The 20,196-nt window shown below is 46.6% G+C and overlaps 1 protein-coding gene across 1 annotated transcript in view; it reads left to right on the forward strand.

Annotated features, from left to right (window-relative positions):
- Positions 1-8,002: 8,002 nt before the first annotated feature.
- LOC147706534 (glutathione S-transferase kappa 1-like) overlaps positions 8,003-20,196 on the forward strand; it is a 132,193-nt gene continuing 119,999 nt past the window's right edge. The window contains exon 1 of the mRNA XM_086929092.1: positions 8,003-8,156. Coding sequence (XP_086785218.1) covers positions 8,082-8,156 — 75 coding nt within the window. The 5' untranslated portion in view covers positions 8,003-8,081. The remainder of the gene's footprint in view (positions 8,157-20,196) is intronic.

Genomic DNA, 20,196 nt, shown 5'->3' on the forward strand with positions numbered 1-20,196 from the left:
GGCAGTTTAAAACTGGACTAAAGGCTGCAATGGCAGACCTGAGATGTTTTCAAAGTGCTACTTTCGTTGGTGGCCCAGCGAATGATGCAATTCCACTAGTAGCAACAAATTTGCAGGCCTTGGGTACAAGTAGTACCAGTTACTAGAGACTTCAAAGTAAATTAAATATGCCAATTAGGTGTAAGCCAAGTTTGTGTGTTTGGACGAGAGAGCACAAGCATTGGTTACCTGTGGCAACGTACATAAAATCCTAGAAATCAACAAAAACGGGTTCAGGAAAGTAAGGGTGCGAAGGTAAAAGGTTTGAGGTGATCTTGCAGTGGTCCAGGTCGACAACCAACCATACCTATCTGTACATTAACTTTATTATTCACAGTGCCTCTGACCACAAATGACATGTGTAGGTACTCACTCAAGTCTGGAAGTCATAATTCATTTTTCCATTCGGTTATGTCACTGTGCATTTGTGATGAACTGCAGTGACTTTTAACTGAGGTCATCTCTGTACTATCCAGGTGTTGGTGTGATGTCTCCTTTTTAGGCCTCATCTAAAGACAGCTTTAGCTGTCTATTGGAGACCTAATGTTTTCAATACATAACATATACTAAGAGAGGGCTTTGGGCCATCCCATTGCTCAATATTGAATGCCTTTGTTGTATACTATGCACCTCTGTCTCTTCTTATTTCATTCTCTTCCACAATCTCTTTCCCGTTCCACCCTACCCCATTGTCCCCCTACCTGCAGTTGCTACTCACTCCCCCAGCACTATTCTGCTTTTTAACCCCTGCAACACTATCTGTGGGCAGTCATCTTACAATGGTTTTGTAATCCTTTCAAGATGTCTGTCCATGTGCTATGGGCACCTTTTAGGACTTTGTTACATTTTAAAGTACCCCATTCTGCGACAGCCACTGAGGAAAGATGCACACCCACAGTGTCCACCTTTAACAAGGCTTTATTAAAATATCTGAAAATGCATTAAAAGATCGTCATAGTCACTATGGATGCATGTGCATCCATGGCAGCCATCTTTTCATAAATATTCTAATTATCTGAACAGACACGTGGACTCTTCTTGAAGAAATGCATATGCACGTTTCACATGTTAATCAACAATGAGAACCACTTATAAGTGTAGAAGGAGGGTGCTGCTACCTCGGGTTGCTCAATCCTTATCATAGGAATACAGGTAAAGTTGATAACGTGGTATAGCAGTGCAATACTTCACTGTAGCTTTGGTTTCAAATGATGTACCATACTGAAATCTGGAATGTGATTTTGTGACGCTAAGTTTGGAACCATGTTTTCAAGGTACTTGGGAGTCAGAATTTAAGAAAGACTAAAAGAAGACATGTATTCGAGCTGCTTGTTACTTTGTACAATACATTTATTGATGTTCCTCCATGTATTGATTCAAAAATAACCAGTGTCTCAGTTGAAGCTTTACTTGTTAATTTCCATATTATTAATTGTAGTAAAGGCATAATACTGGCTTCCCTGGTGTGAGTTATTTCTGTCCTGGCTGTGAGGGTGAAGACTAGGGTACTCTCACATCTGCTCCTGGGCTGAGTGGAGAGCTGAGGACTCCAACCTTGAATCATTTGGATGTATTCAAGGGCACCCAAACTTCTAAAGCCCCATCCTCTATCCCCGAATGTCTCAACAATGCAGGTTCTCCAGTTCAAGACGCCCTTCTGTGAACACCCAAACGATCTGAGACCCCTGTGGTTATAACGCGCCATATAAATTAAATAAATAAATAAATAAATAAATAAATAAATCTGAAAAACTCAATCAAAGCAAAGGCACTGCATTGACTACAGGGAACTCAATCACTTCTATCAGGGAAAAGACAAACGTGTGCTCCCAACTCTTCTGCTGCTCTCTGTGAAGAACCTATGGTTTCCCCTTTTGAATACTTCAGAATATTCAAGAGCACTAATATATGTACAAGATACACCCTCTTCCTGCCAGTTCTCAAAAGCAGAAATGAATCCTCAATGAGAATAAACCACAAATATAAACATAGCAGGCGCCCCAGTTAAAGCTGCACTTCTCTTAATTCCCAAGCAATCTGAAATCCTTTAGTGGAGGAAATGCATTGCGTTGACTTAAGTGAGCTAAATTGCTTTTGTCTGCCTAACGGGGTAAATATTAGCACGCCTCCCTGCTCTGTGTGCACAGCCAATTGTTGAAAGTTTTAATTACTTCGGAATATTCAAAAGTTCAAAATCATCTACAAGATGGGCGCTCTTTACTTGCCATTTCTCAAAAGCAGTTGAGATCTGCTCTTCGGCCAGCCATTCCTCAAGGAACTCACGAAATTTGTCAGCACTTTCAGGGGCCTGGATAAAGCGCAGGCCTCTCTGAAGCGGGCGTTTTGTCCTGTTTTCACCAGGGGCGGGCGACAAAGGGGACGCTCGTTCGGCCGTGGTCAATCAACCCAAAGGGGATCTCAGTCCCACAGAGGAAGTCAGCAGAATTACGGATATTCCCAAAAATCCAAATTCTATCCCTCTAAAAAAGGACGAGGACAGTACCAAATAGGACGCTCCAGTGGAGGCTATGGAGGATACCAGGACTCCAATACTTCAGGTGAGCCTCATTCCTGCATGCAGTGTGGTACTGGGGGCAGGATTCGATTTTTTCTAGACAATTGGCGCTTGATCTCCAGTGATGCTTGGGTGCTGGAGACAGTCCAAGGTTTCAAGATAGAGTTTTATCAGACCCCGTTCCAGTCCCTCCCTCCCGCTCCTCTTCGCTTTTCCGTTCAGGATCAAGAGTTAATTTCCGCGGAACTGGCATCCCTTCTTCTGAAGGAGGCGATCGTTCCGACCGTGTGCCATCCTCAGGGGTTCGTCCGCACGGTTTTCCTGGTGGAAAAGAAAGGAGGAGGGTCCCGCTTGGTCCTCAATCTCAAGGAATTCAATGGAGGGGTGGTTTACAGACATTTCAAGATGGAGGGCATCCATCTTTTACGGGATCTTCTGAGAGAGAAGGATTGGATGGTTCGCCTTGATCTCAAGGATGCTTACCTGTCCATCCCTGTCTTCCCTCCTCATTGTCGTTTCCTTCAGTTCCACTGGCTGGGGACGTGGTACCAATACAAAGGTCGGCCTTTCGTCGGCACCTTGGTGCTTCACGAAACTGCTGAGACCAGTAGTGGAGTCGTTACGCACTCGGGGTGTTCGTCTGATCATCTATCTAGACGACATCCTCATATTAGCGGAGTCTCCGTCCCAATTATTGACTCACCTGGAATGGTCCATCGACCTTTTGCAGTCTCTGGGGTTTCTGGTGAATGTTCAGAAGTCGGTCCTGAGCCCGACGCATGTAATAGACTTCTTGGGCTTCCAGGTCAACTCTCTTACATGTCAACTTCTGTTACCCAATCAAAAACTTTGTTACATCAAGAGGTAATTGACTTTGGTTATTTCCAAACCGACTGTGTCATTGAGGTCGTTAGCACGCTTTGTCGGTCTGTTGGCTTCCTCCATTCAAGCGATCTTCCCGGCCCCTCTGCATTACAGACCTTTACAACGCCTGAAGATTCGTCATGTCCAAAAAGGCCTCCGTTATTCGGACCAGATTCCTCTCTCGGAGGAGGCGAGATGGGAGATGCAATGGTGGCTGGATCACATGGATGCCTGGAATGGGCGAACCCTCTTTGGCTCCTCACCAAAGATAGTGATCGAGTCGGATGCCAGTCAGTGGGGTAGGGGAGCTCGGTGCGGTCCGATCTCGACAGGGGGACGATGGTCTCCTCAGGAGCTCAATCTCCACATCAACTGTTTGGAATTCCTGGTGGGCTCCTTTGCGGTTCGTTGCCTCTCTCCCCTTCAGCCCAACTGCTGTATACTTCCCCGCATGGACAATGTATCGGCAGTCCGCTATATGAACAAACTGGGAGGAACTCGGTCGAGGTTACTGGCGGAGATTGCCAAAGATTTTTGGCACTTTTGTCTGCAACAGAGGATCACAGTTATTACAGAATATCTACCTGGCCGCAACAATTAGATTGCGGATTGGAATTCGAGACACCTGAGGGATTTCATCGACTGGAGGCTCCATCCCCGAGTGTTTCGCCGCCTTCTCCGGACTTGGGGCCAGTGCCAGTGCCAGATAGATCTATTTGCCTCTCGCCTCAACACCCAGCTTCCGCTGTTCTTCAGCTGGAGACCGGATCCGGAGGCCCTCGCCACGGATGCATTTCTGCAACCGTGGCCGTCGACTCTGTGTTATGCCTTTCCCCCATTCATGATGATTCCCAGGGTACTGGCTTACACACAGCAATTTCAATTGGAGCTGATTCTGATTGCCCCTCTGTAGCGGGCTCAAGCGTGGTTCCCGATTCTCCTGGAGATGTCTTGTGCGGTGCCGCTCCTTCTTCCCCAGAAGTGGAATCTCCTGTTAGATCCTCTTCACAATCCGCATTCCCTGATTCTGTCAGGCGCTCTCCTTCTTCTTGCATGGCGGATTTCGGGGAACGTTGGTCGGTCCCAGGCCTTTCTGCAGACGCTTCCAAGGTTATTAATGATGCCTGGTCTCCCAGTACACACAAACGCTAAAGGGGATCTTGGAAACGTTGGTGAGACTGGTGTGTTCAACGGAAGGTTGATCCCACTTCAGCAGATGTCTCTGTGATAGTTAATTTTTTGGCCTCCGTTGCTTCTTCTGGTTTGGCCTATCGCACAGTGAACAATTTCCGTTCTGCAGTTTCCGTGAGCCATCTCCATGTAGATGGTAAGCCTGTGGGTGAGCACCCTTTAGTTACTAAGCTACTCAAGGGTATCCGTCTGGCTAATCCTCCACGTCCTAAATATGTCTCCCTATGGGACGTGTCGGTGGTATTACGTTTTCTGGAAGCTTGGCCTGCCAATTCTATATTGTCCCGTAAACAACTGTCGGCCAAGCTCACTATGTTATTGTGTCTGGTCTCCTGCAAGCGGGTGTCTGATGTCCGTGCTTTGGACTTGGCCGGTTGCAGCTTTACGCCTGAGGGCGTTACGTTTCAGCTTTCTCGTTGCACCAAAACGAATACTGCAAGCATTACTTACCCTTCTTTTCCCGCCCACCCCAACCTTTGTGTTGTTCAGTGTCTCAGCGATTATGAAATAAGTACTGCTTCTTTACGTTCTGATATGCAGGGTCAATTGTTGATTGCTTTGCAGAAGCCTTTTTGCCCCGTCACCCCGGCTACTTTGGCCCGATGGGTACGTTGGCTCATGGCGTAAGCAGGTATTGATGTTTCTGTGTTTGGGGCTCATTCCGCTCGAGGAGCGATGGCCTCTAAAGCTTTCTCGATGGGGGTCACTTTGTTTGACATTATGAAGGCCGCTGATTGGTCTTCTGATTCTGTTTTTAAGCCATTCTATTATAAACCTATTGCTAATGTTGCTTCTGTGGTGGTGGATCAGCTTTAAATAAGCATAATCGGAGCCTCCTGTCCTGCAATAGAATTCAAAATTTGCAAACATTCGTGACAAGAATTTTCAATTCTATTAGGGACAAGGAGGCGAGGATTATCCCACCCATTGTTGTATGTATTTTTAATTATACACACGTGTTGCATATATGCTTACTGTGGTTTACTTGCATATACCTTGTTTTCTACCCCCTCCCCCCTTGCATTCTTTGCTCAATTTTTTGCACGGCTTGTGTATTACAGCTTTGTGTTTCTTTTCAGGATCTGATCCCAAATGAAGACTTTTCAAGCCTGCCTGGTTTCTTCCTGCCTGCTCCTTCGGGGATTTTTGGCTTCAGTCTTCTTCAGTCATTTGCGTTTTGGATGTTCCTTGGACTTCCTGGATTGGTGATGATGTTTGCCTTGTTTGACTTTCCATGTTGGCTTTGTTCTGACTGGATCTGTTTTCATGAAAGAAAGAGGAAGTTTGAATCTCTATATGGCCTTATATACCACAGACTCTATAGTTGTTACCCAAGTGTTTATGGGTATTGTGGTTTTATTTGTTTCTATGGCTGCTGGGCATTTCATTAAAGAAATGAGATAGCATAATCCTCGCCTCCTTGTCCTCAATAGAATTGAAAATTCTTGTCATGAATGTTTGCAAATTTTGAATCCTCTGCAAAGATCCATTCACACCATGAATGAATAGTAGGTTTTTGTGTAAGTTTGGAGTGGGTGTAGTGAATTCATGCACATCATTTCTATTACGCTTGTTATGTGGTATGTCCACTCGCTCTACGAGTATGTGTGGGTGGGAGGCAGAAAGCGGTGTGAGGGAAGAGTGGGCGAAATGCAAGCTAAAGAGGTGAGAGAAGCTTTGTCTCGACTCAGTTCCTACCTACAAAGTACTTGAAAGGCCTGGAGTTAAAACTCAAAGAAAAGACTCTTCCTTCTTTGCACGGATAGTAGATGCAACTCACAACTACAAAGATACTTTGTTCAATGCAGCCTTTAATTTAGCTTATACTCATGTAAAGTCACGAGCACAACTCTCCAGAGCATTCAAAAAATCTTTGTAAATTACTTGAAGGTGAGTATGTAATCCACAGGCCATTTCCCCGTTGATTACTAGAATTATCTTCGGTGTTTCCAGCAGCCTTTTCTTTTGGGGGATTTTTGCAGCAATGATTGGTGCAAAACATATTGAAAGTGTTAATTTTGGAACTAAGTAGTATTTACAGCGTTATTTTATGGGAATCTAAGCATCAAAGTCTTTAAACTAACAATCACTTGCAAATCCAATAGGTCTGACTTTCAGAAGTGTGCAATTTTTTTTCAGGCAAATATATGCAATAAACAAACATTTGCAACGTATCTATGAAACAAAATGGTTCAATCATATCAAAACTGAGAAGTAAAGGAGTAGCCCAGCATCACAAGCAACCCAGTCTTTAGTGAAGTGTGCTTGATCTGTACTTGTGATAAGGTAAAATGACATCACTGACATTGCAATACAGCTAATGGTTGAAGTACCCCCCCCCCCCTCCATTTCCCCACCTCCCTGGCAGGAGACGTGCCACTAATTTCTCCATCCCGTTTCATGCCTAACTATGCCTACAACTTCCCAGATTGTGCCAATGAGAAATTTCCAAAGAGACTCGCCTTCACGTGGCTTGAGCCTTAATGAAAATGGTAAGTTATCTATGACATTTATTACCTTTCCAAACTCGTTCCTGTTTTCACGAATTGGCTGTATGTCCTTTTATGGTATTGATATTGCAGTAGTCCTTCTTTACCATGCTGCTTTTCCCTTGCATGCCATAAAATAAAGAAGTGTTTTTCATAACTGAAAAATAAATTACCTGTGGCACTGGCCCCATGCATTTCTTCACGCCTCAGATTCTTCTTCTATGACTCATTCCACAAATTAACGGTTTTATTTTTTACTAAAAACCATGCCCCCAATCACATGCCATAGCATGTCGTGAATTTCCGACCTGCTGTGACATATGGGGTATGCCAAACATCTGTGACAAACTTTTCTCTAAAATCGTCTAAACAATGTATGTTGTTTGTGGTTGCAAGCTATAAATAAAAACAATTTTTATTTATTTATTTTTATTTAATGCCATTTTATATAGCGCAAACTTTACCCGAAGGTGTCAGAGCGCTTTACAAAAGAACCAGTAGCGATACATGAGGATTTAGGATGACATGAGTTACATAAAAGATACGAACAGAAAATGTTTTCAAATGTACAAGTTGTAAAGTCACTCAAGGAAGAGATACAATTGGATAAACTCTAAGAATCACATAGGAATGGTAGTGAGTTCAAGGGTCTACTACATATACTAGTGGTTAGAGTTATCTGGACGTGGGGTTGTAATGCAGTTGAAACTCTTTGTGCTGGTGCATAAACAGAAGTTAATCCCTACATCCAAAACTTTGAATGTAGACCAGGCGCCAAGCTGCCAATCCCCCATCCGGCCACTGGGTGGCAGCAATTGCCGCCAGATCGCCGCCATACTGCTGGGGTGAATGTCACTCAATCTACATCATTTCCGGTCGTTCCAGCGAACTTTCCCCAGCGGGACTTCCTGCGTGACCTAGGACCGGAAGTAGCGCAATCCAGGGATCCCCTCCCACTCCCTCGTGTAGAACCATCAACAGCCATGGCCGGGGCTGGCAAGCGCGTGCTGGAGCTCTTCTACGACGTGGTGTCCCCCTACTCCTGGCTGGGGTTCGAGGTGAGGCGAGCGGCCTCCCCTTGCCTTCATAAATGATCAGAACAATATGGCATTATTTACTTCTCGCTGTTGTTTCGGTGGGCCGCGGCAGCTCCCCACCTGGAACCATGTCCCTCCTTGGTATGTGTAAGGCCCCAAACTGACGCAGAGGGTCCCTCGCCGCGCAGGCTTCCTCACTCTCCTCGCAGGCTTCCTCACTCGCCTATCTCTACGTTGACTCCATACGGACAAGACGAGACACTAAAACCTCACTGGGGTGTGATACTTTTATTTGGATTGGCATACGAGAGTAAAAAACACGTTAGAACCATTTAGATTTCCTGACCGTCCGCACACATTACTTTTTACAATTTAAAGAGTAATGTGTGGACATTTAAAACAAATTTACAGCTTTATCCAGCTTCCCACATAGCTAACTCGATTGTCTCGGTATTGAAATACGAACATGTAGCTGTCTTGGTTTCTTCGCAGACTTGGAGTAGGTCTCTGTTAAGAAAAAAGGCGACACGAACATGAAGAAGTAAAACCTTTATTTGTAGAATGGTTACGCGGACACCAGAAATCAGGGGCAGTGCGTCGCAGCAGGCAGCTAACTTCTAACTGTCAACGGTAATACAAACGGTCATTGAAAGCAGGGAGCTTGGGGGGGGTGGGGGTGGGGGGGGGGGGCAGGAACCTAGGGGGAACAAGGCTAAGTGAAAGGCAAAGGACAAAATGAACACAACACATCTTCCCAAAGGGGAGAAGCTAAATGGGAGCACTAAGGCGAAAAGAACAGAATACAAATTAATCGCATAACAAAATCTTTAAACTTGCTAGGTTTGACAATGACTCGTCCAAACCTGCCTGTGCACCCACCCACTGTTACAGAATCATCTGCGGGACCATCTTCTTCTGATGGGTTGGTATTACTCATGCATGGTACATCGATGCTCTCCAGGGTGAGGTGTTCACCCAACATTTCAATGTTCCCCTGAGGAGAGAGGTCACTAACACCCATGAACTGGGAACGCACAGTTGACCACAGAGTAATGCACAACTGGCTATGTTCTGGGGTGTACCACACTCCCCCGTAACATCAGCAGTTTTCCCACACAGGGAGAGAGCAGACATATGCAACACCTTGCCATCACTAAGTTGAGCAGAATTGCAGAAGATTTTTAGGACAACCAGGGTTTGTGAATAACGATAAACAATAAGAATAACGACTCAGCCCTTTTTCGATGAATCCACTCCTTTTCACTCTCACTCTGTCTCCTACTTTGACACTATGTGGTTTGCACTTAAGCTTAGAATCAAATCGCATTTTGTACTCCCTATGAGCGTCTTGAACATTCCTCCTTACCACATCTGCAGACCACTCAGCTTTCCTAACTTGTTTAAGCCAAATTACGTTGTCTTTTGACATGGGGTTCCTGCCTCTCATCAATTCATAGGGGCTAAAGGACGTATTTACACTAGGGGTGATCCTTTACGCCCATATCATTTTGTGCATTTCTTTACTCCAACTCAACCCATTATTGTCTTTACTGTATGGTACCTTTAACTACCCTGTTAAACTGTTCCACAGCTCCGTTCCCCACTGGATGGTACACGGAGGTGGTCTTATGGGAGACACCATTTCTTTCTAAGTATTTCTTGAAGACTTCAGAAGTGAACTGTGTACCTTTGTCACTTACAATAGATTTAGCTAAGACTTCCCTCGTGAAAATATTGTCAAAAAATAAGATAATGTTGTTGGCCTCCGTCTTTTGGAGTATGTCTATCTCCGACCACTTTGAGAAATGGTCAACAAGTACTACCACAAACATCTGCTCTCCCTGGTCCTTTATGGGTCCCATGATGCCAGTGCCAAACATTTCCCAGGGCATGCGAGGGCAAGACAGGGGTTGCAACAGGGGTCTAAGTGTGACTTGGAAATTGTCTGAGTTTTCACACTGCACACAGTTCCTGCCCTTCCTCTTAATTTCTATGTCACAACCTGGCCACCAGTTCCAATAGCTAATTTTATGTTTTGTTTTATTGATACCCAGGTGGCCTTCATGGCAAATTTCTATAATGCGGTCTCTTACTGTTTCTGGTGGAATAACCTTTCCTTGCCTCATGAAAATTCCACCCTCAACTAATTTCTAAATTCCAACTTTGTCCTCTGTTCATTTTTAGGTCTCGCCTAGCGTCGCAGCGCATGCACTGCATGCTCCTGCTGAGTTCCTATTGTCACTTTAGCTTGCGAAGCGAAGGTGGAAGGTCCACCCGCGCTTCTTACTGGTGAGCGTGCCAAATCCTTGATTTCTATTGGGAGGGAAGCATTTTTGATTCCCTCCCTGTCTTCCTTTGGCATGCCTGCCCGGGCAGGGCATGTGTTGTACAAGCACAGCATGCTGCTTTGCTTTCATTCTGCAAAGTTCCCTGGGCGTTTCCTGTAATTACGGCGTCTTAGTAGAATGCACACGCAGTGCGATTTCACTTTCTTTCCTCCCCGTGTAAACTTTGTTTACTATTCACTTCTCCTTAATTTTTATTGCCTGCTCCTATTTATATTTATCCCCTCCACCCTCTGCTACTTTAGTCCTCCCAAAAGAGGAGCAATGGGCCGGTTGAGCTGGACACTCGCTTCCTTTGTCCTTCATCAGTGGCCGGACGACCCGAGACTTACATGGCAATTAGAAGTTAGCCGTTAATGAGGACATATGCTGAGAACATAACATGTAAACATCTTAAGCTGGGTTTGTATGTATATCTATGACTGGGCAGGATGCTCAATCTAATTTGTGACAAAATGCAGATTTGTCGAGTTCTTAACAGAATATGGCCTCATGTTGCTGGTCTCACCCAGCAGCATGGCATTCGTCTTTTCTGTCCGACAGCAGTGTGCACAGGGTAGGTTTCAGATGGTGAAAGGCAGCGTGTGTGTCTGGTGTGTTCACAGAGCAGCAAGGTATGATAGCTCCTTCCCGCCCTAGCTGCCGCCATGAGTCTCCATTCCCCCACACGAATCTTCGGGTCGCGCTACACTCTCTCCCACTGCTTGCAACCTAGAAGTGTGATTTAACACAAGTGTGTGGCTTAGTTAGTTCTTTAGGTCCACCACTGCGGTCTGTCCACAGTGGCTCAGTGTTAGGAAAATACTCCTTCTAGATGCACATGCCCCAATTAACACGCTGCAATAAGTAAACGGTTCAGTTTTAGAGGCTGATAATTGGGACTTTCACCTCATATAATAGTTTTATTAGCTTTGCTCCTAGGACACTCTTTAACCTGACCTGTCACTGACATCGCAGCAGGCCGCTCAGCTAGTATTGGACGGCACTCCTTCCTTCCTTGGAGGGCCCTCCCATATTCTCTCCAGTAGCCCTACCATTAAGTGAAACCCACTTAACCTGGAAATGTTCACGACTGAACCTCCCGCTCCCCCCACCAACATCTCCCCTGAAACCGAGACCGAGCAGAGACTGCAAGCTTAGGGGCTGCTTGCCTGCTGGAACAGGGCTACTTCTGCAGTAGATTCTCACATTGGTATTACTAACCAAGTTTTGCAGACTGTGTATTTCAAACTATCTGTACTTTTTGCTACCTGTATTAAGTGGGAGAGCATGTGGCGTAACAACCAGAGCTGCTGTCTTTGAACCTGGAGAACCAGGTTCGAGTCTCTGCATCGGATCAACAGCCTGTAATTCTAGGCAAAGCACTTAATCTCCCCAGCCTAAACATGTATCTGCCTTTGTGTAATATAATTTGTGCTTATGTAAAGCCCTGGAAAAAAACTTCTATTGGTTTTTGGAGCTTTGTGCACGATTTCTGTTAGAATCACTAAAATGCATTCACGTACAAACAAAGGAGACCACAAATAGCACTGCATTTGTAATGCAATACGTCTCGCAATCACGCAAGTTTGAGCTATTGGCATTGTGAATGACAAAGCATTTTATTTATGTTTTGGGTTTTAAAACGTAAATAAAAGGCATTGCCATTTACAATATTAATAGGGTAAACTTTCGCAAATGCGAGACCTATTGCATTGAAAATGCTTGTTCACATTTTTCTTGCTAGGCCAACCGTGACAAATTTGTCTGTTTCCTTCTTTCAAAATGTTATCTTCATATGATTTTAACCACTTCTCTTTTGAAATGCTTGGAAATTCCTCAGTGATGTTTGCCACGCAGAATTCCTCTTCCTTGCATTCTGCTTCACCTTAGTCAGAGAGAGGTTACCAGCTGAGAAAGTCAGCGACTACATTCTTTGCTCCTGGTAGATACTGTACATAATTGTAGTCTAACAATCTCACTGACATTCGTGCCAGCCTGGATGATGCAGAATGCAACACTTTTGCAGTCAATACCCTGGTGAGAGATTTTTGGTCACTCTGTAGAATGACTCTCTTACCCCAAATGTACAAGCTGAAGTGTTCCAGGCCCCATACACATGCTAGTGCCTCTCGCTCAATGACCGAATATCTCTCTTTGGTGGGTATAAGTGAGCGCGAAGCAAACACAATGGTTACATCCACTCCCGCTTCATTAGTTTGCCTAAGAACAGCTCCGACACCCCTCCCACTGGCATCAGTAGTGACCACGCTTGTAAGTTCTGGGTCAAAAACCTGCAGAGGTGGTGCATTGCAAATTTCCGCTTTGAGTGCTTTGAAAGTCTTATCACAACAAGATGAATTTTGGAAAAGGTGATGGACAGAGTTTCTGAATGATGCAGAATACTCCTACCCAGTCAAGAGATCAGGGCTTGATCCATCACCGTTTTTTAGCTCACTGCACCATCCCAGCTTCAGAACCTGGCTATATGCAAATTAGTCTGTTCCTGTCCCAGTGCATGATGGGAACAGGGCAAACCAAACTACCAAGCCAATTCTTTAACTGGGAAGGAGACAAGCTACCGGGGACCGGTTTCTGGCATTTCAGCCTCGTCGGCCCGGCTTGCTTGAATCCTGATGGTGCAATGAGCTAGGGACTCACGTCTGAGTATACCCTCCCACACATAGTGTGGATAAAATCAATTTTGGAAAAGGTGATGGACAGAGTTTCTGAATGATGCAGAATACTCCTACCCAGTCAAGAGATCAGGGCTTGATCCATCACCGTTTTTTAGCTCACTGCACCATCCCAGCTTCAGAACCTGGCTATATGCAAATTAGTCTGTTCCTGTCCCAGTGCATGATGGGAACAGGGCAAACCAAACTACCAAGCCAATTCTTTAACTGGGAAGGAGACAAGCTACCGGGGACCGGTTTCTGGCATTTCAGCCTCGTCGGCCCGGCTTGCTTGAATCCTGATGGTGCAATGAGCTAAGGACTCACGTCTGAGTATACCCTCCCACACATAGTGTGGATAAAATCAATTTTGGAAAAGGTGATGGACAGAGTTTCTGAATGATGCAGAATACTCCTACCCAGTCAAGAGATCAGGGCTTGATCCATCACCGTTTTTTAGCTCACTGCACCATCCCAGCTTCAGAACCTGGCTATATGCAAATTAGTCTGTTCCTGTCCCAGTGCATGATGGGAACAGGGCAAACCAAACTACCAAGCCAATTCTTTAACTGGGAAGGAGACAAGCTACCGGGGACCGGTTTCTGGCATTTCAGCCTCGTCGGCCCGGCTTGCTTGAATCCTGATGGTGCAATGAGCTAGGGACTCACGTCTGAGTATACCCTCCCACACATAGTGTGGATAAAATCAATTTTGGAAAAGGTGATGGACAGAGTTTCTGAATGATGCAGAATACTCCTACCCAGTCAAGAGATCAGGGCTTGATCCATCACCGTTTTTTAGCTCACTGCACCATCCCAGCTTCAGAACCTGGCTATATGCAAATTAGTCTGTTCCTGTCCCAGTGCATGATGGGAACAGGGCAAACCAAACTACCAAGCCAATTCTTTAACTGGGAAGGAGACAAGCTACCGGGGACCGGTTTCTGGCATTTCAGCCTCGTCGGCCCGGCTTGCTTGAATCCTGATGGTGCAATGAGCTAGGGACTCACGTCTGAGTATACCCTCCCACACATAGTGTGGATAAAATCAATTTTGGAAAAGGTGATGGACAGAGTTTCTGAATGATGCAGAATACTCCTACCCAGTCAAGAGATCAGGGCTTGATCCATCACCGTTTTTTAGCTCACTGCACCATCCCAGCTTCAGAACCTGGCTATATGCAAATTAGTCTGTTCCTGTCCCAGTGCATGATGGGAACAGGACAAACCAAACTACCAAGCCAATTCTTTAACTGGGAAGGAGACAAGCTACCGGGGACCGGTTTCTGGCATTTCAGCCTCGTCGGCCCGGCTTGCTTGAATCCTGATGGTGCAATGAGCTAGGGACTCACGTCTGAGTATACCCTCCCACACATAGTGTGGATAAAATCAATTTTGGAAAAGGTGATGGACAGAGTTTCTGAATGATGCAGAATACTCCTACCCAGTCAAGAGATCAGGGCTTGATCCATCACCGTTTTTTAGCTCACTGCACCATCCCAGCTTCAGAACCTGGCTATATGCAAATTAGTCTGTTCCTGTCCCAGTGCATGATGGGAACAGGGCAAACCAAACTACCAAGCCAATTCTTTAACTGGGAAGGAGACAAGCTACCGGGGACCGGTTTCTGGCATTTCAGCCTCGTCGGCCCGGCTTGCTTGAATCCTGATGGTGCAATGAGCTAGGGACTCACGTCTGAGTATACCCTCCCACACATAGTGTGGATAAAATCAATTTTGGAAAAGGTGATGGACAGAGTTTCTGAATGATGCAGAATACTCCTACCCAGTCAAGAGATCAGGGCTTGATCCATCACCGTTTTTTAGCTCACTGCACCATCCCAGCTTCAGAACCTGGCTATATGCAAATTAGTCTGTTCCTGTCCCAGTGCATGATGGGAACAGGGCAAACCAAACTACCAAGCCAATTCTTTAACTGGGAAGGAGACAAGCTACCCAAGATGACCATTCAAATTTGTTTTTTGATTTTAGTAATTGTCTAATATATGTTTTTGCTGAAAAATTCCTCACAAACTTTGAATAAAATTCCACCAGGCCCTAGTAGGCTCTCAGTTCCTCTTTACTCTGTGGTACCGCTGCGTCACAAATGGCATTAAGTAGGTCCTTGATTTCATGCCCAATATACGTGGCCTTCCTCTCAGCAAACCTTCATTTATTGTACTCAGCAGTCATACCACATTCCTGTAGAGTATTGAGCACCTGGAATAACTGCTGGTCATAGTCATCCCTGTCCTTGCCCATGACTAAGATGTCATCCTGGAATATGAGCACGTTTCGGACCCCCTTTAAAATGTTGTGTATTAGTCTTTGGAATAAGGCTTCTGCTGATGCCAGCCCAAATGGTACCCTTTTGAACTTATAACACCTAAAATGTGATATAAAGATGGTGAGGCACCTACTGTCTGTGTGCACAACAGTCTCCAATTTTATTTCCCATTTTTGGAAATTCACAAAAGTTTTCAAAACTAAGCACAGTACGGAGTGAAAAATCACCAGTTTCTAGGCGTAATCCCTAGGAAATGTTTGGTAATTTATTTACGTGCGGCAGCAGTTTTCACTTCTAAATTCATACTTTGTATACTTATGGTAAGGTGTAAATAGTAATGATCACCAGATTAAAGAGTAATGGGCAACAGCACATGCTAGGTGATCAACACAGAATTTTGTGACTGTCAGGAGTAGCGGGCCCCACCCTCCCAATTACAGTGCAATTTTAGTACTCTCAATTCTTTTAAGATATATGGGCTAAAATACCCCATGCCGTACACTTTAAAGATAAGTCACTGAGGCGTTCCATGGCCATGTGGAGGAATGAGGCAAAAGGCAGAATCCATTATAAGGTTATGGAAATCCAAGGTGACTTGCAATACCCTTATCATGTATGGCAGGGTGTACGTATCCCTTAAAATACATGGTCACACCATCACCTTTCCCGTAACCCACTTAAATCCTTGGTGCGTAGCTCTTTAATATGACTGAGACAGGATGTTCGCAAACATGAAGAATAAAAAAATAATCTGTTAAGTTCTTATTTGAAGAGTTGACATCAAGATGAATACAAATAGTTCTTGAGTTCTGTTTATTTAAAAGAAGAAAGTCCAGCCCCAACCGGGTGCAGCAACACCGCTCCAGCTATTCCAACCAGATTCAACTCCTTTTCCAATTGAACACAAAGATTCCATCATAGAATAGGATGGGAAACAATACATTTCTAAAGGGGAGAATGGAATATACCAACTTAATCAATCAATCAATCAATCAGTGACACTTATAAAGCGCGCTGCATACCCGTAGGGTCTCAAGGCGCTGGGGAGGGGGGGTGCCGCTACTGCTCGAACAGCCAGGTCTTCAGCTTCTTCCTGAAGGAGAGGTGGTCTTGGGTCAGGCGCAGGTCGGACGGGAGGGAGTTCCAGGTCTTGGCGGCCAGGTAGGAGAAGGACCTTCCTCCTGTAGTCGCTCTTCGGATGCGGGGGACGGCGGCGAGGGCGTGGTTGGCAGATCGGAGGTGGCGTTTGGGAGCGTAGAAGTTGACTCGGCTGTTGAGGTAGCTCGGGCCTTGGTCGTGTAGGGCTTTGTGTGCGTGGGTGAGGAGGCGGAAGGTGATTCTCTTGTTGATGGGAAGCCAGTGAAGGTCTCTCAGATGTCCGGAGATGTGGCTGGATCGTGGGATGTCGAGGATGAGTCTGGCTGAGGCGTTTTGGATCCACTGGAGTCTCTTCTGGAGCTTGGCGGTGGTCCCGGCGTAGAGGGCGTTGCCGTAGTCCAGCCGGCTGGTGACGAGGGCCTGGGTGACGGTCTTCCTGGTCTCTGAGGGGATCCACCAGAAGATCTTCCGTAGCATGCGTAGGATGTTGAAGCACGCCGAGGAGACGCTGTTGACTTGCCTGGTCATGGAGAGGGAGGAGTCCAGGATGAAGCCCAGGTTTCGTGCATGGTCTGTCGGTTTGGGTGCGGTGCCCAGGGCGGGAGGCCACCAGGAGTCGTCCCAGGCGGAGGGTGAAGAGCCCAGGATGAGGACCTCCGTCTTGTCCGAGTTCAGTTTCAGGCGGCTGGTCGTCATCCACTCGGCTACCTCTTTCATCCCTTCGTGCAGGTTGGCTCTGGCGGCGGCGGGGTTGTTGGTCAGGGAGAGGATCAGCTGGGTGTCGTCGGCGTATGAGATGATGTTGAGGTGGTGTTTGCGTACGATGGCCGCGAGGGGGCTCATGTAGACGTTGAAGAGGGTGGGGCTCAGTGATGATCCTTGGGGGACGCCGCAGATGACTTCGGAGGCCTCTGACTTGTACGGTGGTAGGCGGACTCGCTGTGTTCTTCCGTCGAGGAAGGAGATGATCCATTCCAGCGCCTTGTCCTGGATTCCGACGTTGCTGAGGCGCCGTATTAGGGTGCGGTGGCAGACCGTGTCGAATGCCGCGGAGAGGTCTAGGAGGATGAGGGCCGCTGTTTCTCCTTTGTCCATCAGGGCTCGGATGTCATCGGTGGCGGCGATGAGGGCGGTCTCGGTGCTGTGGTTGGCTCGGAAGCCGGACTGTGAGGGGTCGAGGGATCCGTTCGTCTCGAGGAAGGCGGCCATCTGCTTGTTGACGGTTTTCTCGATGACTTTGGCTGGAAACGGGAGAAGCGAGATGGGGCGGTAGTTCTTGAGGTCGGTGGGGTCCGCTGTTGGTTTCTTGAGTAGAGCGCTGAGTTCGGCGTGTTTCCAGCTTTCGGGGAAGATGGCGGTGTCGAAGGATGTGTTGATGATGTCTCGCAGGTGGGGTGCGATGACAGCGTCGACCTTGTTGAAGACGTGGTGAGGGCAGGGGTCGGTTGGTGATCCGGAGTGGATGGAGTTCATCGTGCGGATGGTGTCTTCTGTGCTGATCGGGGTCCAGGCGTGGAGGGTGGTGGTGGGGGGGGGTGGCAGGTCGGTCGTGGTGTGCGTTGGTTGGTTGTTGAAACTGCTGTGTATGTCCGTGATCTTGTTGTGGAAGTATGAGGCGAGGGAGTTGCAGAGGTCTTGCGATGGGGTGATGTCGTTGTTTCCTGCGCTGGGGTTGGAAAGCTCTTTCACGATGTTGAAGAGTTCCTTGCTGTTGTGTGCGTTGTTGTCCAACCGGTCCTTGAATGCTGTTCTCTTGGCGGCGCGGATCAGCTGGTGGTGTTTCCGGGTGGCCAGTTTGTAGGAGGTCCTGTTGTCCGGTGTCGGGTCCCTTTTCCAGACTTTCTCGAGGGCTCGGCAGTTCTTCTTGGAGCTCTTGAGTTCGTCGGTGAACCATGGGGCCTTCTTGCTGCCGGGTCTGCTGGGCGGGGTCCTCAGCGGGGCGAGTTCGTCCGCGCAGTTGCTGATCCACTTCGTGATGTTATCGGCGGCCTGGCTGGGGTTCGCTGAGCTGGCAGGAGGGTGTTGGCTCAGGGAGGTGGCGAGCTGGTCTGCTGTGATCTTGTTCCAACTTCTGCGGGCGGTGTGTTGCTGGTGTTGGTGGGTCGTCGTTCTCTTGAAGGTGAAGTGGACGCAGCTGTGGTCCGTCCATTGAAGCTCTGTGGCGTGGCTGAAGTTGATGTCTGTGCTGGATGAGAAGACGGCGTCGAGTGTGTGTCCGGCGAGGTGGGTGGGGGTGGACACCAGTTGCTTGAGTCCCAGGTTGGCGAGGTTGTCGAGCAGGGTGCTGGTGTTGTGGTCGTTGTTGTTCTCCAGGTGGAAGTTCAGGTCCCCCAGGAGGATGTAGTCAGCGGAGGGGAGGGCATGCGGGCTGACGAAGTCGGCGATGTCCTCGCTGAATTGCGTGCGTGGTCCAGGGGGTCGGTAGATCAGGGTGCCTCTGAGGGTGGTGTTCGGGTTGGTGTGGATCTGGAAACTTATGCAAATATTAACAATTCCCTCCCTAACACAACCACATGAGATAGCTAAAATGATTTATATCTGACATTTTAACAAGCTAAAATAAAGAAATTCTGTTCTTATCACAAGTTAATTCAATCAGAGCGAACATGCCAAACACAAAAAAGCGTATTTTTTAGTAATTATGACTATACGGTTAAGGTTCAAGATTCTTCCGTTCTCCACCATAACTGCTCCCTAGAACACTTTAATCACTTTATAAGGATGGGAAAAATGCAAAACTGCCCTACCAGAGCTTTTGGTAGCTTCACTCTCACAACATCCTGCATCACAATATCCATGGTGTGACAGCTTTACAGAAGTCTTATCTGTTTTGTGTCTTCTTGAATGCAAAACTCTATCATCCTTCCCTCCTTCACCTCGTCTGCCACATGCGACAGTTCCTTACAATGTACTCTCTTCCATGACGGATATACTTTTTTATGTGGGTTGCGCTCGCTAAACTGTACGAATGGACTGTTCCCTGTGGAGGTATGTTAGTCCTCCACTCTACCTTTCACCATGTCAAACCTTTCAACTCTGCAATCTGAATTGTTTCCTTCAGCAACCCGTTAACCGTTTAACTATGCCATTGGTTCCTTCATGGTACACAGCACATTAGTTGTGTTTTATACCTCTTGCCTCTAAAAATTCTTACATGGCTTTAAACGTTAAGTGTACCCCATTGCCTGTGTTGCAGGGATTATGCGGAGTCACCGAACCATGTTTGGGATCATGGAACCTTAGTGGGCATGGACGGAGTCATCCAACCACCTTAGTACACACGAGTCCGGGGACCGACTAGCTATAGTGTCTCACCTGCCCTCCTACTCACTCACAGAGGAACAAGTGGTTAGACACCCCAGAACACAACACTCCCTCTCAGGAATCGCGTTTAAAGGACACCCTTTCGCTCTCATTCTCGTACCAGTCCACAATAGATTGGACAGAGACACGAGAAACGTTAAAAACGTTTATTCTAACTAACGTGCTCTAGTATGCAGAATACGTGCCACAACAAGTAGGACAAGCATTTGCAATGCTATAGGTTTTGCATTTACAAGAGTTTGAGCTATTGGCATTGTAAATGACAGTGCCTTTTTATTTATGTTTTGTTTTTAAAACAGATAAATAAAAGGCATTGTCATTTACAATGCCAATAGCTTAAATTCTGCAAATGCAAG

This window comes from Lissotriton vulgaris, chromosome 7 (assembly GCF_964263255.1).
Source record: "Lissotriton vulgaris chromosome 7, aLisVul1.2, whole genome shotgun sequence".
NCBI lineage: Eukaryota > Metazoa > Chordata > Amphibia > Caudata > Salamandridae > Lissotriton > Lissotriton vulgaris.